Source organism: Schistocerca americana, chromosome 3 (assembly GCF_021461395.2).
Source record: "Schistocerca americana isolate TAMUIC-IGC-003095 chromosome 3, iqSchAmer2.1, whole genome shotgun sequence".
Lineage (NCBI taxonomy): Eukaryota > Metazoa > Arthropoda > Insecta > Orthoptera > Acrididae > Schistocerca > Schistocerca americana.
In genome coordinates, this window is record NC_060121.1 from 333,330,624 (window position 1) to 333,355,466 (window position 24,843).

The 24,843-nt window shown below is 43.1% G+C and overlaps 1 protein-coding gene across 2 annotated transcripts in view; it reads left to right on the forward strand.

Moving 5' to 3' along the window:
* Positions 1 to 24,843, forward strand: part of LOC124607222 (receptor-type tyrosine-protein phosphatase N2) — a 445,587-nt gene that overhangs the window by 365,690 nt on the left and 55,054 nt on the right. For both annotated transcript variants that reach the window (XM_047139493.1, XM_047139494.1), the window contains 2 exons: positions 10,341 to 10,420; positions 13,162 to 13,229. In XM_047139493.1, the coding sequence (XP_046995449.1) occupies positions 10,341 to 10,420; positions 13,162 to 13,229 (148 nt within the window). The remainder of the gene's footprint in view (positions 1 to 10,340; positions 10,421 to 13,161; positions 13,230 to 24,843) is intronic.

The window sequence follows — 24,843 nt, forward strand, 5'->3', positions numbered from 1 at the left end:
CTCTCCACACGTATATACCCTTTACCCTGCCCTCAATTTAGCAGCACTCTACTCTACCTTCCAGTTCCTGTTCGCACTGAAGCAGTTCTTCTTTGGGGCAGTCTATTGCAGTTTAAGATAAACGGTTTCTATAAGTTTGGCAATTGTCATAGAACAGCCCACTACGGCTTCCACTTTCGTTTACAACCACACTCTCCAACTGACACATTAAAATGCGTCACACTAAATAGAAAGCGTGCGCTAATATAATATTCCCACCCATTACCCATCCAACAGAAATCGCACATTGCACTATAACCATTAGTGAGCCTAACGTCGGGAGTGTGTTCCTTCTCCTTCCTTCACACTCACTAAGCCTTAACCCAATTGATCCACACTTGCGCAAACACTACTTAGATAAATGTTTTCCCGAAATCCTATCACTCCCTCCGATTTCTCGAACACTGTTCTCGCTGCCATGCTGTTCACATCAACTTACTATCCTTAACAAGAATCTTTTGCTGTCACTTCATATTATCATTCTTTTCTACCCACATTAAAACCCATGTATAACCTTCACATTCTGTGAACTTGGTTGCATTGTTTCTCCTTAATGTCTCCAACCACAACAATCTGTTGCTCCTATTCTTACATGTCCCCTTCCCCACTCCTCTCTTTCTGTTTCCAAATCCCCAGTTCGGGAGAATTACCGCACCTCCATCCTGCACCAAACATCCCTCACATAACAACCATACGACCACCAAATCCACCCCGTATCTTACCCTGGTGTCTAATGTGGTGTTGTGTTCTTGTTGTCGTTAATGATAATGATGATGACAGTGATGATGAAAGGAGTTTAGTGATGACGATGTTGATGAAAGGAGGAGAACGAAACTCTATGTCACCACATAGTCGGCTCGTCTCGTATAGCACCAAGGAGGCCGCCAAGCCTAATAGATCCAACTGACGGACGGTTCGCCATGTCCTCTCTCAATGGGACACTGTAGAGTGATTTGAGTTTGACGTCACGTCTGGTGATCAGGAATTTTACACCACCATCACTTCTCCCCTTGACAGTGAAACGCAGGTATCACCTTTGCAAGTCGGACCAACTACCCCTGTACCAAACTCCAGCTTACAAGCATGTGTTAACCATCTTGCCTGTGGATAAGAGTAAAATCAATAGTCTGAACACATGAATTTTTGATGTGTTCGGCTCCGTATACAATTTCCGTGTCGTCAGTTAAATTAACTTGAGAACAAGAGAAGCATGTATTGCATTCAGTAACAACTGTAGAACATTCACTTCTGTTTAAATACTTGTCCTAGCCAAATAATAAAACGTGAAAGCTTTGTTTTCAAGTAATTTATCGTCAAGTCAATCAAGTCAATTCTAAATTGTTGTAAAACACATCTAAAACCGAGAGAGTAGTCAGCTAGGAATTTTTGTGTCCTGTGTTTTCCTCATCCACGTCATGAATAGAATGTAACGTGTTGCATTATCAAAACCCAAATTTACAACCAAAATAAATCACTGAAATATTCAAGCTTATAAACCCAATGAATGAAATAAAAATACATGAATATTAAGCACAACATTTGTTTGGTTTACTCTTATTTCACTCAAGATGTTACGGTATAAATAGATTTACTACTGTGAAGCTTCATGCATCTGCAAGAGAGAGATGAAAATGGGTGCAGTGTGAAAGTTCTTTCACCGTCGCAAGATTTTGCAGGTGAATGAGTAAAGCACCACAGTCTTCCTTCAATGAGTTCCTCTTCTGTTTCAGTTTTACTATGAGGAAGCGTTTCAGAAATTCCAAATACTATTTGGCAATCTGATGTTTATAGTAGAGCTCACGCATAACCCCTTAGTGCCCAAATTAATTTTTGTTAATTTTTTTTATATTTGTTACTTTTACCTTGTACGATATATGTAATGCTGGGTACTGTTGACAGCAACATACGTTTATATGAAGAGGTTACACATATTTTACTTAGTGAAATAAATTATACAAGAGACAGATCAGAAATCAAAAACAAAACCCTTGTATAATAAGCAGCAAAACATTCAAAACACAGTCCCACTTTTCATTTCTTGAGACCCCAATGCCATATCCTGTTATAGATATTTGTCCTGTACTCAGTCACATTTTTATCAATGCGAACAATTCCACCTATGTGCTTGTTGTACTCCGTCAGAATGGAGGGTACAGAAACTTTAGCGTGTTTTCCTTGAACTCTGAGAACATTAGATACTGTTGTATTTTATGATGCAGAAACAAAGGAGTTTTCATGCCATTTGCACAGAAACAGACCACTGTTTGTGGTAGAATGAACGATACCTCTTTCATGTTTCTGTTTCCTTCTTCTTTGGAAGCGAACATTTTTGAAGAATTCCAATTACTCTCACGGTTCCAATGCCCCCGAAACCTTCTTCTCTAAGAACAGTTAACAAATTGAAACTTGTAAACGGGATGTCAAAATAGAAGTCAAAATGGAATTAAAAATTATTATAGTGCTCTCACTAAGCTTAGTGTTACTGTTACATAACGCTGAAAATTGTAGTACAGGTCCCTGTGATACAAATGATATCGCATAAATTTCAATAAATGACATGTGATTGCTGGTTTCTTAATTTAATTTAAAATGTTTGAACCTAAAGGACAAAATGTTTTAATTGTTATATTTACTCTGAATCCATGGTGCGACGAGATTCTGGCCGTAGAAAAAATATTTGAATTCAGTTTCAAGTTGTTCCCGGTACTGAACTGCTTCTCATAAGTACTAAAACAAGACTGAAGGAATAATGTTCAGTAATCCTTCAATAAGCATAAGAAGAGCATAGAAGTTCATTGTTGTCCAAACTGCATTTAACTCCAGTCCTGTCACGTGTACCATTAATGTAACGCTGGGCTCTAATGGTTAATAACGTGGCCCCTACAATGAAACCTGAGCTCCAGGAACACTCTCCTAAGTTTGAATAGTTCCGCTGGCCACCAAACTCCCCAGGAATTACCGTTATTGAGCATATCTGGGAAGCCTTACAACGTGCTGTTCAGAAGACATCTCCATACCCTCGTACTCTTACGGATTTATGGACAGCCCTGCAGGATTCATAGTGTCAATCCCCCCCAGCACTACTTCAAACATTAGTCGAGTCCATGCCACGTCGTTTTGCGGCACTTCTGCGAGCTCGCGGGGGCCCTGCACGATATTAGGCAGGTGTACCAGTTTCTTTGACTCTTCAGTGTACATTGCCAGTCTCGCAGTAAGCAGGATTGTCTGCTATGATAAATTCTTAACCTTATTTTATTTTAGGATATTTCCTGGTCGTGTGTGATCGATCTGATTTTGCTTTCGCTGATCCTTTGTTTATGCATCTATTTCTTCTTCGGTACTCTAGTGAGGACGTATTTATTTTGGACGTCCATATTTGTTGAATTATTGGTTGTACTGACATAACCTATTAATACGCTCATTTACAGTTTCGCTAGCTGTACCTTACAAGTTATATATCTGTTTGCGCTTAGGCTTTATTTATCGAAGTGCACCTCTCTTGCTGTGCGGTATCCATTTACAAGGAACCCTCTCCATTACCGTTATTATGTCCGCTAATAGACCACCTACGCGGCACATACCGAGATATTTTATGCGTAGGCCTACGTTAATACTAATACTTGACATATATGGTGTCTGTTATTTCAGATATGTCTGAAAGAACAGACACCATTTTGATCCATTAGCCAGTATGAATTAAGACGCAGAGGAATTACGGACATTGGCTGCGAGCAGGCACTGATTGAAATCAATGGGAAAAGTTGCAAATCTGTGCCGAACTGGGTCTCCTGCTCGCTAGGCGGATGTTCTGACCACTAAGCCATCCAGACACAGTGGTCATCGCAGCTGCATGAACTAACCTGGCACATCTCAACTTATCCACTCACTACTAATGTAGTGTCCCTTGCCCATTATCCTCATTATACGCAGCATTTCGCCGATTCCCGTCCGAGTTCGAGGTGCAGAGTGAAAATTTCATTCTGGGCACATCTCTCAGGCTGTGGTTAAGCCATCTCTAGCCGCCCGGTTAGCCGTGCGGGAAGGAGAGCCTGGTCCCCGGCACGAATCCGCCCGGCGTCCTTGTGTCGAGGTCTGGTGACCCGGCCAGTCTGTGAATGGTTTGTAGGTGGTTTTCCATCTGCCACGGCGAATGCGGGCTGGTTCCCCTTATTCCGCCCCAGTTATACTATGTCGGCGATTGCCGTGCAAACAAGTTCTCCACGTACGCGTACACCACCATTACTCTGGGGAGTCCACCTGGGGCCGAACCGCACAATAACCCTGGGTTCGGTGTGGGGCGGCGGAAGGGTGAAGTGGACTGCGGTAGTCGTCGTGGGGTTGTGGACCACTGCGGCTGCGGCGGGGACGGAGCCTCTCCGTCGTTTCTAGGCTCCCGGTTAACATACAATACAAGCCATCTCTCCGCAGTAGTCTTTCTTCCAGAAGTGATGGTTCTGCAAGTTTCGCTGGATAGCTTCTGTGAAGTTTGGAAGGTAGGAGACGAGATACTGGCGGAAGTAAACTTGTGAGGACGGTCGTGAGTCGCGCTTGGGTAGCTCAGCGGTAGAACACTTGCGCGCCAATGGCAAAGATTCCGAGTGCGAGTCTCGATCCAGCATACAGTTTTAGTCTGCCAGGAAGTTCCATATCGGCGCACACTCCCCTGCAAAGTGAAAATTTCATTCTGTACATCATCTTCTTTTAAGTATTCTGCTATCAAATTGTGCGTATTTGTATCGAATCTTTAGAATCAAGTGGTAACAGTTCTTTGTAGTGGTAAACCCTTTGCATCCAATGTCCTTTACAGTACTGTTTGTGAATCCTTGTACTTAGTGCACGCCAGTATTGCATGATTCAGATCGTCCATGTTAGATCAGTGTAAAAGCGTACTGTATAGATTACGCAGTATAATCAAATACTGAAATGAAACCACTGCCGTCTGGCAATCTTTGAATTTTTTCAGTATCAGAATTTGACTAACGCAGTTCACACAGTAACTGCCATCTTCTGAACTGATGCCGTGTTGTCTCTTCTTCTTTTACGACGTGCCGTTCTGCATCTCCGTAACGTTCGGCAGTGAAGTCCGAGAGTGCTTCGTGTGTAATCTCAGCACGTCCGGTAGCTCGAATGTCTTACTGTTTACAGAGATACATCCTTTTGTCTGAGTCGCAATAAACTGTATAGGGGTTACGTTCCAGTTGTACGGCTGTAACGTACCGACATCACTCGCAGCCTTAGCCGTTTCATGAACAGTGTAGCAGTCTACAACGTAAGCTTTAACCTGTTCAAGTAATCGGAGCTAAATTGCAATCTGGTCGACGTTGGCTCTCATTTCCACAGTCATTTTATGTCTTACTTTCTTCGTGGTTTTCGTAGCCTGAATTCAACCGTGACGGTAGATGCAAATCGTTGTCCACAGTAACAATATAGGGGGTTCTGTTTTCAGCAGCACATACTGGACCTTTTCTGAACACTTCATCATTCATGTTGTCACTATAATCTCCAGCAGGTTTTGGCTGAAAGTCACAAGAATCACACTCCATTAAAGCGCTATTACTACCTATACTGAAGTGACAAAGAAACTGGTATAGGCATGTGTATTCAAATACAGAGATATGTAAACAGGCAGAATACGACACTGCGGTCGGCAACGTGTGTATAAGACAACAAGTTTCTGGCGCAGTTGTTAGATCTGTTACTGCTGCTACAATGGCAGGTTATCAAGATTTAAGTGAGTTTGAACATGGTGTTATAGTCGGTGCAGGAAAAACGGACACAACATCTCAGAGGTCGCGATGAAATGGGGATTTTCCCGTATGACCATTCCACGAGTGTACCGTGATACAGGAAGCCGGTAAAACATCAAATCTCCGACATCGCTACTGGCGGTAAAAGATCCTGCAAGAACGGGCCTAACGACGACTGAAGAGAAGTGCAACTCTTCCGCAGATTGTTGCAGATTTGAGTGCTGGACCATCAACAGGCGTCAGTGTGCGAACCATTCAAAGAAATATCATTGATATGGGCTTCCGGAGCCAAAGGCCCACTCGTTTACCTTTGATGACTTCACGACACAAAGCTTTACACCTTTCGAGATCAGGCATTACCTCTCATCACGGAAAACGCAGTAGCCGACGGTCTTCACTTAACGACCGAGAGCAGCAGCGTTTTCGTAGTTGTCTGTGCTAACAGACAAGCACCACTGCGTGAAATAACCCTGGAAATCAATGTGGGACGTACGACGAACATATCCGTTAGGACAGTGGTGCGAAACTTGGCGTTAATGGACATGGCAACAGATGACCGACGAGAGTGCCTTTGCTAACAGCATAACATCGCCTGCAGCGCGTCTCCTGGGCTCGCGACCATATCGATTTGAGCCTAGACGACTGGAAAACCGTGCCCTAGTCAGATGAGTCCCGATTTCAGTTGACAAGAGCTGATGCTTTGATTCAACCACGGCGCAGACCGCACGAAGACATTGACCCAAGTTGCCAACAAGGCACTGTGCAAGCTGGAAATGGTTCCAAAATGACGTGAGCTCTGTTTATATGGAATGGACTGGATCCTCTGGTCCAATTGAACCGATCATTGACTGAAATGGTTATGTTCGGCTACTTGGAGACCATTTGCAGCCATTCGTGCGTTTCATGTTCCCAAACAATGGTGTAATTTTTAGGGATGACAATGCACTATGTCATTGGGCAATGATTAGGCCACCCAGATCGCTCGATATGAATACCATCTAACATTTATATGACATAATCAAGAGATAAGTTCGTGCACAAAATCCTGCAGCGGCAACTCTTTCGCAGTTATGGACGTCTATAGAGGCAGCATGGCTCCATATTTCTGCAGGGGAGTTGCTAAGACATGTTGAGTCCATGCCATGTCGAGTTGAATTATACGCCGAGCAAATGGAGGTCCGAGACGATATTAGGAGGTACCTCACCACTTTTGACACCTCAGTGTACTTGTAATGTTTGCAGCGTGGGCAGTGAGAATGCTTTCTCAATAAAAATGGTACAAATGGCTCTAAGCACTATGGGACTTAACATCTGAGGTCATCAGCCCCCTAGACTTAGAACTACTTAAACCTAAGGGTATCACACACATCCATGCCCTAGGCAGGATTCGTGCCTGCGACCGTAGCAGCAGCGCGGTTCTGGACTGTAGCGCCTAGAACCGCTCGGCCACAGCGGCCGGCTCACAAGCTGATGTTAAGAATGTATAAAGAAAGTGTTTAAATGCTGTTCCAGCTCACTGTCCACCAGTGGGCCTGGGGCGTCACCGTGTGCGACAGTTCTGGATCGGCCAAATGCTGGCGAGCAGGGTCACCGCAGTGGTTCGCGCATGCGGCGAAATGTCGTTATACCGCCGTCTGGCGGGCAACGTATACCAGCTGCGCCTGCCGGCGAGAGCTGTGAGGCATTGGGCAGCATCCGCGCCGCGAGGGTAGCGTTATAATAGCCTAATTTAAATAGAGAGTCGGACATATCCCCTTGCTGACAAATTTTATGAAGATCAGCAGGATAATTACGCGTGTTTCCCCAATGTTCTGAGTCAGATGAAAACCATCTCCAGTGAAGAGATCTGTTATCGTTAGTTAAAATTTAAGTCCTGTAGGATCCTCTATAGGTCTGCTGTTCTCACCAGAATTCAGTTACAGACTTTTTGACGTACAGGCAACAATTACCAGTATATACGCTGAAGTGACAAAAGTCTTGGCGTACTTCCTAATATCGTGTCAGATCCTTAGCCCGGCGTAGTGCAGCAACTTGACGTGGCATGAGCTCAACAAGTCGTTGCAAGTCCCTTGCAGAAATACTGGGCCATGCTGCCTCTGCAGCCGTTCATAATTGCGAAAGTGTTGCAGGTACAGTATTTCGTGCAGGAATTGACCTCTTGATTATGTCCCATACTATTCGATGGGATTCACGTCGGGCGATCTGGATGGCCAAATCATTCGCTCGAATTACCCAGAATGTTCTTCAAACCAATCACGAACAACTGTGGCCAGGTGACATGGCGCATTGTCATCCATAAAAATTCCATCGTTGTTTGGAAACATGAAGTCCATGACTGGCTGCAAATGGCCGCCAAACATAGCCATTTGCAGTCAGTGATCAGTTCAGTTGGACAGGAGAACTCAGTCCATTCCACGTAACGTCAGCCCACACTACTACGGAGCCACCACCAGATTGCACAGTGCCTTTTTGACAATTTGGATCAGTGGCTTCGCAGGGTCTGCGCCACACTCGGTCTTACCAAGTGAAATCGGAAAATTCAGACCAGGCCACGGCTTTCCAGTCGTCCAGGGTCCAAGCGATGTGGTCACCAGCTCAAGAGAGGCGCTGCAGGCTGTGTGCAGCTGGTATACGTTGCCCGCCAGACGGCCGTATACCATTTAGCCGCATGCACGAACCACTGCGGTGACCTTGCTCGCCTGCATTCGGCCGATCCAGAACTGTCGCACACGGTTACGCCCCAGGCGTCAACTGTTTGCCAGCCCCTGCCCACTGGTGGACAGTGAGCTGGAAGAGCATTTAAACACTTTCTTTATACATTCTTAACATCAGCTTGTGAGCCGGCCGCTGTGGCCAAACGGTTCTAGGCGCTACAGTCCGGAACCGCGGTGCTGCTACGGTCGCACATTCGAGTCCTGCCTCGGGCATTGAGGTGTGTCATCTGTTAAGTAGTTAACAGAGGCACTCGCGTTGATCGTTTACTGCCACACTCCATTAACGCCAGATTTCGTCGCACTGTCCTAACGGATGCATTCGTCGTACGTCGCACATTGATTTCCGCATTTATTTCACGCAGTGTTTCTTGTCTGTTAGCACTGGCAACTCCACGCAAACGCCACTGTTCAAGATCGTTAAGTGAAGGCCGTCCGGCACTGCATTGTCCATGGAGAAATGTAAATGTAATGTTGAAATTCGGTACTCTCGGCACACCTTGACACTATGGATATGGGAATATTGAATTCCCTGACGATTTCCAAAATGAAATGTCCCATGCGTCTAGCTCCAACCACCAACCCGCGTTCGAAGCCTGTTAATTCCCGTCTTGCGGCCATAATCACGTCAGAAACCTTTTCTCATGAATCACTTAAGTACAAGTGATAGATCCGTCAATGCATTGCCCTTTTACACCTTGTGTACACGATACTGCCGCCATTTGTACACTTGCATGTCGCTATCAGATGACTTTTGTCACCTGACTGTAGAATCATATTTTATTCATGGAAAATCATTTTTGTTTCCTCTCCCAAAATCAATTAAATATTTCAGAGCAGATGAAGAGTGTTATTCTTTCGTACCTATCTCAAAAACTGTAGCGGTGAGGGCTTTTTTTTTTTTTGACGTTTTGTATAGTTTTTAGTTTTAGTTATGTCACGTTCCGTAGATCATTTTCCCGATTATTTTATCGATTGATGTGGAACAAGTCAGATTACAGGATATATATATATATATATATATATATATATATATATATATATATATATATGAGAATAGTGCTAGTATTAATGTTACTGAAATTTTAGTTCTACACATGCAACTACATTTAGAGGTACAATTTTTTTTTATTATTTATTTATTAATTTTTGCCATTTCTGAAACAGAAACTCGTCCATGGAGTAGAAGGAGTTGTCCTGAAGAAATGATTCTAAGCTAGATTTAAAACTTGATCTGCTACCTGCCAGACGCTTTATATTCTTGGGCAAATGATCAGTTCTAGTTTTAGTTATGTCATGCTCCGTGATCGTTTTCCCGATTATTTTATCGATATGATGTGGAACAAGTCAGATTACAGGATTTATATACACACATGAATAGTGCTAATATTAGTGTTACTGAAATTTTTAGTTCTACACGTGCAACTACATTTAGAGGTACTTTTTTTTTTTTTTGCCATTTATGAAACAGAAACTCGTCCATGGAGTAGAAGGAGTTGTCCAAAAGAAATGATTGTAATCTAGATTTAAAACTTGATCTGTCTGCCAGACACTTTATATTGTTGGGCAAATGATCAAAGACTTTCGTTGCTGAATAATGTACTCCTTTTTTAGCAACGGCTTCAATAACGAATAGGAAAGGTCATTTAATAATGTATTCTATTGGTTCATTATTTTGACTTTTGTTCCTGTGGAAATCGTTGAATAAGAGTGAATTAGATCTTTAGGGTTTTAGGGTTGGTGATGTTGGAGATCAGAAGTCATAGTATAGTGCAGTATGTCGTTCTAAACATAACTCTAGAGTATAGACCAACAACAGTGTGTTGTGTATTCTGTGTTGCAGAGTGGATCTGAACGAAGTGACATTCAAAGTGGAGCCCAATAAGCTCGGGCTCAACGCTTCGGAAGTGGCCAAGCGGATTGGTAAGTGTACTTCACAATTTTATAAGTCGCCTAATATCCAGCGAGGACATTATTATAACAAATCATATCTATGCTTTCAATAATGGGTCCTTTATTATCTTCACTTCTTCTTTTTCCTGGCCTTGTCCCGTGTCTTCACGGGGTCGGCATGCTGAACTGGATTTCGCAGGTGTTAGAGGTTGGCCGGCTGTCCTGCCTGTCATCTCGGTTCCTTTATTATCGTTCTGTTAGAAAAGTCCAACAGCCCCACAATTCTGTGGGGTTTATGATCCATAGTATATAATATAATTTTGCATATAATTCATTTCCAGTCTCATTAATTAAAACTTCTGGGCTAAGAGGGCGGGGTCAAACAGTAGAAATTTTTGCTCCTGATGTTTCGTTGGCAACTGTGGGAAACAACTTCCGAAATGAGTAGCCCGCAGTTGACAACCAAGCATCAGGAGAAAGAATTTGTACTGTTCCACCACGGCCTCTTAACTCGGAAGTTTTAATTATTGGAGATACCGGCCGTGAAAGCCTACACGTCATGAATACCTTGTCTGATCAGAAGTATCTGGACGTCCGTATGTAATGTGGAATTGACCACTAGGTAAGGCGAGAGGGGGGCCCCTCACCATAATTGGAGGACGAAACCATTGTGTTGTCAGTAGCGAAGCAGTAACAGCAGACTACGTGGGTAAGGTGAGCTCAGTGACTTCGAATGTGGACTAATGATTGGATGTCATCTGAGAAATAAAACTGTCAGGGACGTTTCATCCCTTCTAAAGCTGCCCAAGTCGACATTGGCGACGTGATTGTGAAGTGATGGAACGATCGCAATTAAAAACAGATTGGACAGGCCCCACTGAACACTGCAGAGGGTGTTTGTAAAATACTGCGTGAAATTACCGGAAGAAATCATTTGTAAGCTTCAAAGTGCTACCAGCAGTCTAGCTAGCACAAAGACTGTGCTTAGGGCGTTCTAAGAATGGGGTACGGTGATCGAGTACCTTCTCATAAACCATACATTTCTCTAGTCAGTGCTAAGCGACCACTGGACAATGGATTACTGGAAACGAGTGATTTGGATTGATGAATCATCCTATACCCTGTAGCAATCCAGTCAAATGGTTCGGTTTTGTCAAATGCCTAGAGAATGTACCCTGCCATCATGTTTAATGACAGCAGTGAAGAATGGAGGAGATGGTGTTATGATATGGGGGTGTGTGGTTAAGGTGTGACTCCCTTATTATGCTTCAGAAAATACTAAATGTGGAAGGATCTGATCACTTTTTACAACACTGTGCACTGCATATAGTGGAGTAACAGTTCAGAGACGATTATTGTTTGGTCAGCACGACAGTGCACCTTGTCATGAAGCAGCAGTGTGAGGCAGTTGTTTGTGGACAATAATATTCCTGGAATCGACTGGCCTGCCTGGAGTTCCAACCTGCACTCAATGGAACGCGTTTGGGATGAGTTGGAGCGTCGACCTCGCTTCAGACCCCAGCTTCCAATAACATTACCTTCTTTGGTTTCGGCTCTTGAGAAGAATGAGCTGTCATTCCACCACAGACATTCAGACACCTCATTGGAAGTGTCCCCACCAGAGTGGAAGTCATTATGAAAGTGAATGGTGGAGACATCCTATATTAAAGTCCACTAATAGGGGTCCAGATACTTTTTATCGAATAGTGTATGTTGCTGATGATTGTTTAACGAAAAATGCTTGTCACTGGTAAGAAAATCACTTCGAGAGTTTTTAACTGAATCAGTTGCAACAAATATATTCAATAATTTGGCATTACTTTTTTTTAAAAAATATTCTTTCGTGAATATTTATGCACCCTTCCGTTCTCGAGAACTACATGCAAGCGCCCACATTTTCTCGAGAATGTACTGATGTAGTATACCATAGTCTTTTTTTCTGTAAGCGCGGGCCTCGATCTTTTCTCTCTTCTTCTAATTAGTCAACAATAAGAAATCAGACGATAGTCAGGTGTACTTGTGTACTGGTTTCTAAAGGTCAACACTCCTCGCTGCTTGTGGGACTGTACGTTGTCATGAAGAAAATAGTGATGTCTTTTGAACTGAAAACGTATTTAAAATCGATGTCGGGATTCAGTCGACGTAATTTCACACCTCTATAACTCTGATAAAAATAGGCATTTCTGGGTCATATTTATCACATTTTAAAGAGAAAGGTTGAAAGTTTGTTATCTCTTCAACATTTTGGCAGCTGAACAACACACTCGGGAAAACAAGTAAAACGAATCTACTATTTTCGGCTTAGTGCATTTGATACGAGTTCGTAAATGGACTAATGTCTCAAGATATTCATTATGCAGTCCATTATTTTGAAGAGGAGTGTAGGTCCGTTTGTTCCAAGTCAGAAGGTCTAAGTATGAAACCTAGATCTCAGGAATGATTCAAGGCTGATTGTCACAAGTCTCGATAATGAAGGAGAAATGTAACCAGAAGTACATATTAAACATTTTTTGTATTTTTGAAAATGTTATTTACGTCCAAAGAATGCCACCACATAAGCAGACCATAAGACTTATACGAGTGGAAGAGTCCAGACTACGATACAATGTAGCCTGTGTTCACTACATTCCATAGTTTCCATTTAGATTAGTTATTATAAGTGACATTTTTTCGTAAACATTGTTGGTATGTGGTTACATCACGGCACCACAGTAGAGCTTCCTAAGTCGTTTTCAAGCTAGCAAAACTATTTCATCTTTGTTTGCCTGCAGATAACATCAAGGGAAGACTCAAGGATGAAACAGCAGTGGAAGTAACATCTGCTGGCATCGGTGATAAGGTGAGTCTCATCTTGACGTCCATATTGTTGTATAGCTACATTAGGTAGTAGGGAAGAGCTCATGCTATTTCAATCCTTACCGTACATCATGCCATCTCCAGCTCATGCAAATCTTGGACGTTAGCTAGAAAGTTTTCTGACATGTGGCAATCAAAACAGAAATATTTTGGTGTCTAAAAAAGGGCTCTGAGCACAATGGGACTTAACAGCTATGGTCATCAGTCCCCTAGAACTTAGAACTACTTAAACCTAACTAACCTAAGTACATGACACACATCCATGCCCGAGGCAGGATTCGACCCGGCGACCGTAGCAGTCGCGCGGTTCCGGACTGCGCGCCTAGAACCGCAAGACCACCACGGCCAGCATTTTGGTGTCTATTCCGGGTTTTCCACAGCAGTATTATTGCATACAAACACAGTTTCACCTGTACTTTCTGGTAAAAGAACAGCATGTCTTATATGTTATACTATCAATGCCGGAATATATTTTCCGTAATAGCTGATATTTGGACTGAAACAATGTTTTCGAAAATCCATGTACATGCTCACAGCAAACTGCATCAGGATGTGTAAGAAATGACACTGTAATGTTCATCTTGCCACAGTCGGCGGGGCCCACAAATATTAGTTGTATATTGTCAGGCGAAATTGGACTTTCCTTTCTTTTTCTGAAGTATTACTATGAAGACAATTTGAAGAGAGCGTTTCACTATCTAGACATATTGACTACATTAGCAGACAAGTGACTTTACAGGGAGAAAAAAAAACATGACTTACACTTTTTTATTTACTGTGCAATATAAACTTTTGTGTATATATATATATATATATATATATATATATATATATATATACTCCTGGAAATGGACAAAAGAACACATTGACACCGGTGTGTCAGACCCACCATACTTGCTCCGGACACTGCGAGAGGGCTGTACAAGCAATGATCACACGCACGGCACAGCGGACACACCAGGAACCGCGGTGTTGGCCGTCGAATGGCGCTAGCTGCGCAGCATTTGTGCACCGCCGCCGTCAGTGTCAGCCAGTTTGCCGTGGCATACGGAGCTCCATCGCAATCTTTAACACTGGTAGCATGCCGCGACAGCGTGGACGTGAACCGTATGTGCAGTTGACGGACTTTGAGCGAGGGCGTATAGTGGGCATGCGGGAGGCCGGGTGGACGTACCGCCGAATTGCTCAACACGTGGGGCGTGAGGTCTCCACAGTACATCGATGTTGTCGCCAGTGGTCGGCGGAAGGTGCACGTGCCCGTCGACCTGGGACCGGACCGCAGCGACGCACGGATGCACGCCAAGACCGTAGGATCCTACGCAGTGCCGTAGGGGACCGCACCGCCACTTCCCAGCAAATTAGGGACACTGTTGCTCCTGGGGTATCGACGAGGACCATTCGCAACCGTCTCCATGAAGCTGGGCTACGGTCCCGCACACCGTTAGGCCATCTTCCGCTCACGCTCCAACATCGTGCAGCCCGCCTCCAGTGGTGTCGCGACAGGCGTGAATGGAGGGACGAATGGAGACGTGTCGTCTTCAGCGATGAGAGTCGCTTCTGTCTTGGTGCCAATGATGGTCGTATGCGTGTTTGGCGCCGTGCAGGTGAGCGCCACAATCAGGACTGCATACGACCGAGGCACACAGGGCCAACACCCGGCATCATGGTGTGGGGAGCGATCTCCTACACTAGCCGTACACCACTGGTGATCGTCGAGGGGACACTGAATAGTGCACGGTACATCCAAACCGTCATCGAACCCATCGTTCTACCATTCCTAGACCGGCAAGGGAACTTGCTGTTCCAACAGGACAATGCACGTCCGCATGTATCCCGTGCCACCCAACGTGCTCTAGAAGGTGTAAGTCAACTACCCTGGCCAGCAAGATCTCCGGATCTGTCCCCCATTGAGCATGTTTGGGACTGGATGAAGCGTCGTCTCACGCGGTCTGCACGTCCAGCACGAACGCTGGTCCAACTGAGGCGCCAGGTGGAAATGGCATGGCAAGCCGTTCCACAGGACTACATCCAGCATCTCTACGATCGTCTCCATGGGAGAATAGCAGCCTGCATTGCTGCGAAAGGTGGATATACACTGTACTATTGCCGACATTGTGCATGCTCTGTTGGCTGTGTCTATGTGCCTGTGGTTCTGTCAGTGTGATCATGTGATGTATCTGACCCCAGGAATGTGTCAATAAAGTTTCCCCTTCCTGGGACAATGAATTCACGGTGTTCTTATTTCAATTTCCAGGAGTGTATATATAATAGAAGGAAACATTCCGCGTGGGAAAAATTATATATAAAAACAAAGATGAGGTGACTTACCGAACGAAAGCGCTGGCAGGTCGACAGACACACAAACAAACACAAACATACACACAAAATTCAAGCTTTCGCAACAAACTGTTGCCTCATCAACAAAGAGGGAAGGAGAGGGAAAGACGGAAGGAAGTGGGTTTTAAGGGAGAGGGTAAGGAGTCATTCCAATCCCGGGAGCGGAAAGACTTACCTTTGGGGGAAAAAAGGACAGGTATACACTCGCACACACGCACATATCCATACACACATACAGCCACAAGCAGACATATTTAAAGACAAAGAGTTTGGGCAGAGATGTCAGTCGAGGCAGAAGTGTAGAGGCAAAGAAGTTGTTGAAAGACAGGTGAGGTATGAGTGGCGGGAACTTGAAATTAGCGGAGATTGAGGCCTGGCGGATGACGAGAAGAGAGGATATACTGAAGGGCAAGTTCCCATCTCCGGAGTTCGGATAGGTTGGTGTTGGTGGGAAGTATCCAGATAACCCGGACGGTGTAACACTGTGCCAAGATGTGCTGGCTGTGCACCAAGGCATGTTTAGCCACAGGGTGATCCTCATTACCAACAAACACTGTCTGCCTGTGTCCATTCATGCGAATGGACAGTTTGTTGCTGGTCATTCCCACATAGAATGCATCACAGTGTAGGCAGGTCAGTTGGTAAATCACGTGGGTGCTTTCACACGTGGCTCTGCCTTTGATCGTGTACACCTTCCGGGTTACAGGACTGGAGTAGGTGGTGGTGGGAGGGTGCATGGGACAGGTTTTGCATCGGGGGTGGTTACAAGGATTTGAGCCAGAGGGTAGGGAAGGTGGTTTGGGGATTTCATAGGGATGAACTAACAGGTTATGAAGGTTAGGTGGACGGCGGAAAGACACTCTTGGCGGAGTGGGGAGGATTTCATGAAGGATGGATCTCATTTCAGGGCAGGATTTGAGGAAGTCGTATCCCTGCTGGAGAGCCACATTCAGAGTCTGGTCCAGTTCCGGAAAGTATCCTGTCACAAGTGGGGCACTTTTGTGGTTCTTCTGTGGGAGGTTCTGGGTTTGAGAGGATGAGGAAGTGGCTCTGGTTATTTGCTTCTGTACCAGGTCGGGAGGGTAGTTGCGGGATGCGAAAGCTGTTTTCAGGTTGTTGGTGTAATGATTCAGGGATTCCGGACTGGAGCAGATTCGTTTGCCACGAAGACCTAGGCTGCAGGGAAGGGACCGTTTGATGTGGAATGGGTGGCAGCTGTCATAATGGAGGTACTGTTGCTTGTTGGTGGGTTTGATGTGGACGGACGTGTGAAGTTGGCCATTGGACAGGTGGAGGTCAACGTCAAGGAAAGTGGCATGGGATTTGGAGTAGGACCAGGTGAATCTGATGGAACCAAAGGAGTTGAGGTTGGAGAGGAAATTCTGGAGTTCTTCTTCACTGTGAGTCCAGATCATGAAGATGTCATCGATAAATCTGTACCATACTTTGGGTTGGCAGGCCTGGGTAACCAAGAAGGCTTCCTCAACTCCTTTGGTTCCATCAGATTCACCTGGTCCTACTGCAAATCCCATGCCACTTTCCTTGACGTTGACCTCCACCTGTCCAATGGCCAACTTCACACGTCCGTCCACATCAAACCCACCAACAAGCAACAGTACCTCCATTATGACAGCTGCCACCCATTCCACATCAAACGGTCCCTTCCCTACAGCCTAGGTCTTCGTGGCAAACGAATCTGCTCCAGTCCGGAATCCCTGAATCATTACACCAACAACCTGAAAACAGCTTTCGCATCCCGCAACTACCCTCCCGACCTGGTACAGAAGCAAATAACCAGAGCCACTTCCTCGTCCCCTCGAACCCAGAATCCCCCACAGAAGAACCACAAAAGTGCCCCACTTGTGACAGGATACTTTCCGGAACTGGACCAGACTCTGAATGTGGCTCTCCAGCAGGGATACGACTTCCTCAAATCCTGCCCTGAAATGAGATCCATCCTTCATGAAATCCTCCCCACTCCGCCAAGAGTGTCTTTCCGCCGTCCATCTAACCTTCGTAACCTGTTAGTTCATCCCTATGAAATCCCCAAACCACCTTCCCTACCCTCTGGCTCATATCCTTGTAACCACCCCCGATGCAAAACCTGTCCCACGCACCCTCCCACCACCACCTACTCCAGTCCTGTAACCCGGAAGGTGTACACGATCAAAGGCAGAGCCACGTGTGAAAGCACCCACGTGATTTACCAACTGACCTGCCTACACTGTGATGTATTCTATGTGGGAATGACCAGCAACAAACTGTCCATTCGCATGAATGGACACAGGCAGACAGTGTTTGTTGGTAATGAGGATCACCCTGTGGCTAAACATGCCTTGGTGCACAGCCAGCACATCTTGGCACAGTGTTACACCGTCCGGGTTATCTGGATACTTCCCACCAACACCAACCTATCCGAACTCCGGAGATGGGAACTTGCCCTTCAGTATATCCTCTCTTCTCGTCATCCGCCAGGCCTCAATCTCCGCTAATTTCAAGTTCCCACCACTCATACCTCACCTGTCTTTCAACAACTTCTTTGCCTCTACACTTCTGCCTCGACTGACATCTCTGCCCAAACTCTTTGTCGTTAAATATGTCTGCTTGTGGCTGTATGTGTGTATGGATATGTGCGTGTGTGCGAGTGTATACCTGTCTTTTTTTCCCCCAAAGGTAAGTCTTTCCGCTCCCGGGATTGGAATGACTCCTTACCCTCTCCCTTAAAACCCACTTCCTTTCGTCTTCCCCTCTCCTTCCCTCTTTGTTGATGAGGCAACAGTTTGTTGCGAAAGCTTGAATTTTGTGTGTATGTTTGTGTTTGTTTGTGTGTCTATCGACCTGCCAGCGCTTTCGTTCGGTAAGTCACCTCATCTTTGTTTATAAATATATATATATATATATATATATATATATATATATATATATATATATATATGGTTATAATAGAGGGAAACATTCCACATAGGAAATATATATCTAAAAACAAAGATGATGTGACTTACCAAATGAAAGTGCTGGCAGGTCGACAGACACAAACAAACACAAACATACACACAAAATTCAAGCTTTCGCAACAAACTGTTGCCTCATTAGGAAAGAGGGAAGGAGAGGGAAAGACGAAAGGAAGTGGGTTTTAAGGGAGAGGGTAAGGAGTCATTCCAATCCCGGGAGCGGAAAGACTTACCTTAGGGGGAAAAAAGGACGGGTATACACTCGCACACACACACACATATCCATCCACACATATACAGACACATGCAGACATATTTAAAGGTCTTTAAATATGTCTGCATGTGTCTGTATATGTGTGGATGGATATGTGTGTGTGTGCGAGTGTATACCCGTCCTTTTTTCCCCCTAAGGTAAGTCTTTCCGCTCCCGGGATTGGAATGACTCCTTACCCTCTCCCTTAAAACCCACTTCCTTTCGTCTTCCCCTCTCCTTCCCTCTTTGTTGATGAGGCAACAGTTTGTTGCGAAAGCTTGAATTTTGTGTGTATGTTTGTGTTTGTTTGTGTGTCTATCGACCTGCCAGCGCTTTCGTTCGGTAAGTCACCTCATCTTTGTTTATAAATATATATATATATATATATATATATATATATATATATATATATATATATATATATATATATATGGTTATAATAGAGGGAAACATTCCACATAGGAAATATATATCTAAAAACAAAGATGATGTGACTTACCAAATGAAAGTGCTGGCAGGTCGACAGACACAAACAAACACAAACATACACACAAAATTCAAGCTTTCGCAACAAACTGTTGCCTCATTAGGAAAGAGGGAAGGAGAGGGAAAGACGAAAGGAAGTGGGTTTTAAGGGAGAGGGTAAGGAGTCATTCCAATCCCGGGAGCGGAAAGACTTACCTTAGGGGGAAAAAAGGACGGGTATACACTCGCACACACACACACATATCCATCCACACATATACAGACACATGCAGACATATTTAAAGGTCTTTAAATATGTCTGCATGTGTCTGTATATGTGTGGATGGATATGTGTGTGTGTGCGAGTGTATACCCGTCCTTTTTTCCCCCTAAGGTAAGTCTTTCCGCTCCCGGGATTGGAATGACTCCTTACCCTCTCCCTTAAAACCCACTTCCTTTTGTCTTTCCCTCTCCTTCCCTCTTTCCTGATGAGGCAACAGTTTGTTGCGAAAGCTTGAATTTTGTGTGTATGTTTGTGTTTGTTTGTGTCTGTCGACCTGCCAGCACTTTCATTTGGTAAGTCACATCATCTTTGTTTTTTATATATATATATATATATATATATATATATATATATATATATATATATATATATATATATATATATATAAAATAGAGGGAAACATTCCACGTAGGAAAAATATATCTAAAAACAAAGGTGATGTGACTTACCAAATGAAAGTGCTGGGAGGTCGACAGACACACAAACAAACACAAACATACACACAAAATTCAAGCTTTCGCAACAAACTGTTGCCTCATCAGGGGGATAAAAGGACGGGTATACACTCGCACACACACCCACGTCCATCCACACATATACAGACAGAAGCAGACATATTTAAAGAAATATATATATATATATGTTATTAACATTATTATCGTTCTCTGCCTACATCTGTTGTATTGGAATCATACATATTATTACATACTGATGCAAAGTATGCGTCAGTATGCTGGGTAATGATTTCCTCAGCTTACTGTATAATCTTACTTATAAGCTGCACCAAATTTTTCCATGGATTCTCATAGATAATGAGTTCATCAGCAGCTTGCAAGATTACATGTTAACTTCTTATATATGTTCTTGTAAATGCATGCATTCTGTGTCATTATATATCTTCACTACTTGTGAGAAATCGCTACTGCAGACAGTATGACCATCTAATACCACTGACAAGAGGGAAACCTTAGACATAGCCAACCGACTCAGCTCGTATCTAGCAGGTCACTTGTGTACAACATAAAATGAAAGACTGTAAGATGTTTGGCTCAATATCCTGTTTTGATAAAACCACCCGCTAAAGTCATGACATGGATTAGACTAAAAATTGATGGGAGCAGTTGATAACTGAGCACTTTTATATATGGTGTCAGCAATTGATAATTTGTCTAGAAATAAAGAAAATTAACTTTTATAACTGGCACTTATGTATCTATAAGTTACATGTTGTTCAACAAAAGTGCCATGAGTACAGTAACCATGGCATTTGGCTGAGGTCAAAGAATCTGTGTTTGAAACTCAAATGCACTATGCAGCTCATTTTTTCTTTCCCTTGTATCAAAATTGGCAGGAGTAGGAGGCTTAATAAGGAGTAATAACAAGGCAGACAAATAAATTTCTCAAACAACTTGGATTGGTAAGGAATTACAATTTTAGTCTTAGTCACTTTAAAATGATTCTTTCACTCACTCTGTTACATCTCCTCACTTCCTCACTTTTCTTCGAACAGCTAGATGGATGGTGGTTGTCATATAAACATTTATCCACCCCAATAGCTGAGTGGTCAGTGTGACAGATTGCCATCCTACGGGCCCGGGTTCGATTCCTGGTGGGGTCGGGGATTTTCTGTGCTCAGGGACTGGGTGTTGTGTTGCCTTCATCGTCATTTCATCCCCATCTGGCACGCAGGTCACCCAATGTGGCGTTGAATGTAATAAGACCTGCACCAAGGCGGCCAGACCTGCCCCGAAGAGGCCTCCCGGCCAATGATGCCAAACGCTCATTTTCATTTCATTTCCCTATAAACATTTGAGACAAATACACTTGCAGTAGCAAGAATATCTAATAAATTCAATGTTCATGCAACTGTATCATTCCTTCGAAAGACTTAATGGAAAATAATCTTGGTTTACATTTAAAAATATTTCTTTTTCAGGAATCAATTTTTATGCTTACCATACATATGGTAGCATCATCTGAAAAATTGGTACTGAAAGTTGATTATGAGTTATGCTGTGAATTGTTATTGCATTTGTGTGGTTGTCCATTTCCTACTGGGTTTCCAGAAGCATACTGCAATTTTTGAGCTTCAAAATAAAGTTTTTTTATCTTGGTGAAAAAAATAAACATCACACTCCTGGCATGCAGGTGTCCAGTTTGGCAGTATTACTTTTACCATGCAAGAGAGTAGACCAGAATCATCTATAAGCATGGTAACATATGTTACAGTGTTTGTTTGTCAATGCCAGGAATCTAATATCAGGTAAAACTTGTTATCAGCAACATATGATTTTAAAATGTTCTCAAGATATGTTTTGTAAATTAAATTTGTCGGTTTCCAGATTTGGAGCAAGTGACATAAATGTTTTTAAAGAGTTGGTTAAACAGTTGGCCTGTTCTATAACCCAAGAGGCAAATATATCATTGGTCTCTTGTCAGAAAAAAAAAAAGTTAGGCAACGGTTTTCCAGATGCTTTGATAGAATATTGAACCTTGTACAGATTTGTTATTTTATGTATATTACCAACTGCAACAAGAATTCATATTTATTCCTTATGCATTAATGTGCATCAAATGTTTGTCGGGTATTTGCATCTTGTCTGGTGGATGTCAATCACACAATCACATTAAATTCTACATTAACACCATCTGCTTGCTGAAATTGCTGCAAATTGTATATATCCTCTATATTTTCTACCTCCGTGTGTAAAGACGTATTTCATGACATGCCATTGACTAATTTTATGCTCCAATTTTTAATTTCTTGCCAAGATAATGATGCAGCAAATTAAAATCTATGTTGGTTAGACACTGAAGTGCTGCACCTGCAGCCCACTGCTGGAGTATTCTCATTGTCACATTCTCCTTATGAGGATGAGATTTGACAAATCGATAAACTGTCCACTTATTTATTGACATATCTGTCATACCTTGTCCCTCCTTTAATGATACCTGTTTTCCACAATTTTAAATCTTTCTTCCTTTTCAGGACTGCTGTTGATTCATTCTTTTGCAATGTTCCAACCTGGATACTTCTTACCTAATCTACTGCTCTTGCTTTTACTTCAGGGGGTACAGCTTCACAGTTCACTCATTTGGTTACCAGTTCATAGCACTCGCCTGTAATTAGTGAAGCACAGCTTGACTGAACATGGAGATTTCCATAACATTACAACTGATTTCACATTCATGGTTCTCAGCACTTTCCACCTTTTGTACCGTCTCCATGATGCAGTTCTTCGACATCAACAAAAATGACTTTGTTCTTCAGTTCCAAACATCACTCGATTATAGCCGCTCCTCTTAGTTTGGAATGCTGAGAAATAAACTGCCTGTTTCTAGTAGTGCATTGATAATACATCTGTGTTGCAACAGTTGTGCAAGCCAATATACAGTGTTGGCCACTTCACGCTTCCCATTGTCTGTGACAGGATCTCAGATATTTATTTCATCACTGGTAGAGGGCTGTACATCCTCCATTATTAAGATTGTGGAGATGAAAAATTGTAAAATAAACTTGCATAAACAAAAAAGTGATTTACTACAAATTACATACTGTATAAGTGTTATATTATTTTCAGATAATCATCATATTATATCACAAAAAGTATTTTATCCTGTGGAAATACGATAAAAGTTCACTACAATAATTAATAAATAATAATAATAAATAAATTCAATTGTTTAAAAATTCACTACAAGTATACTAAAGGTTCACAACAGACTAATAATGGAGAATGGAAACACTCACTTTTTTTGTAAGGAATAGGCAATGAGGCCAACATAATTATCCCTGTGTGCATTCTATCCCCCACCTCAATGTAAACAAGTGTAGGTCAGCTGTCTGTGGTGCCTTGAGACAAGTTCAATGCAGTCTTACTTGAAATCGTTTCCATACAACGCAGCTTAAAATCTAAATTCTGTGCTAATCCAAGTCACCTGAGAAATTTATTTGTCTCCCTTTTTATTGTTCCCTATTGATTTACTTACCTTATTAACCCTCCTATTCCAACCAATATGGGGGGGGGGGGGGGGGGGGGGGGGGAAGAAAAATTGCAGACTGCATTTGAGATTCAAATCCAGGTTCTCTGCTATGCAGCCTGATGGCTTGGTTGTTCTGTCAGTGGCACTTTTGTTGAACTTTTGGCACATCAGCAGTCATAAAAATTTATTTCCTCAGTTTCTAGTTTTAAGCATAATCAAGTGATGCAAGACTACGAGTGCCTCAATGATCCAAAGAGGCTTATAATACCAAGTATGTGGAGAGAGTAATTTGACCCCATACATGATGATGAAAGCTGCTCAGTTTTCAATTTTCTATCAATCCTGTCAATTTTCAGTTAATTGGCATCATGAAATTTAGGGGTGGTTTTCTCAAAAACCAGTTGGAGGAGGGATGCAGGTGTTGAGCCAAAATATCATACAGTCTCTCATTTTAGGTTGTACTCAAGTGAGCTGTCAAATGTGAGCTGAATTGTTGGCCACATATGAGGACCTTTGTGTGGAAGTCTGACTACTTCTGCTGAACATGGTTTCAAATAGCATCAGATTATTGTGTATATGGAGCCACTCATTACTGGATAATGTCATTTTACTTTGCAGCATGGAGGATGTTTGAAAACCACCACTGGAATGAATAAGCATTCTGGTACCAATCTGAACTTATTTGCTCTCACTGACATCAAAACTTTATGTTGTATTGAAGTGTAATATTTTCATGCATGAAGGTTCAGACAATGGTTTCGTTAGAGGATACTCAATTATGTCACTTGCAACAGCAGTGTCTCCAGTGTAGACACACATGTACAGGGTTATTACAAATGATTGAAGCGATTTCACAGCTCTACAATAACTTTTTTATTTGAGATATTTTCACAATGCTTTGTACACACATACAAAAACTCAAAAAGTTTTTTTAGGCACTCACAAATGTTCGATATGTGCCCCTTTAGTGATTCGGCAGACATCAAGCCGATAATCAAGTTCCTCCCACACTTGGCACAGCATGTCCCCATCAATGAGTTCGAAAGCATCGTTGATGCGAGCTCGCAGTTCTGGCACATTTCTTGGTAGAGGAGGTTTAAACACTGAATCTTTCACATAACCCCACAGAAAGAAATCGCATGGGGTTAAGTCGGGAGAGCGTGGAGGCCATGACATGAATTGCTGATCACGATCTCCACCACGACCGATCCATCGGTTTTCCAATCTCCTGTTTAAGAAATGCCGAACATCATGATGGAAGTGCGGTGGAGCATCATCCTGTTGAAAGATGAAGTTGGCGCTGTCGGTCTCCAGTTGTGGCATG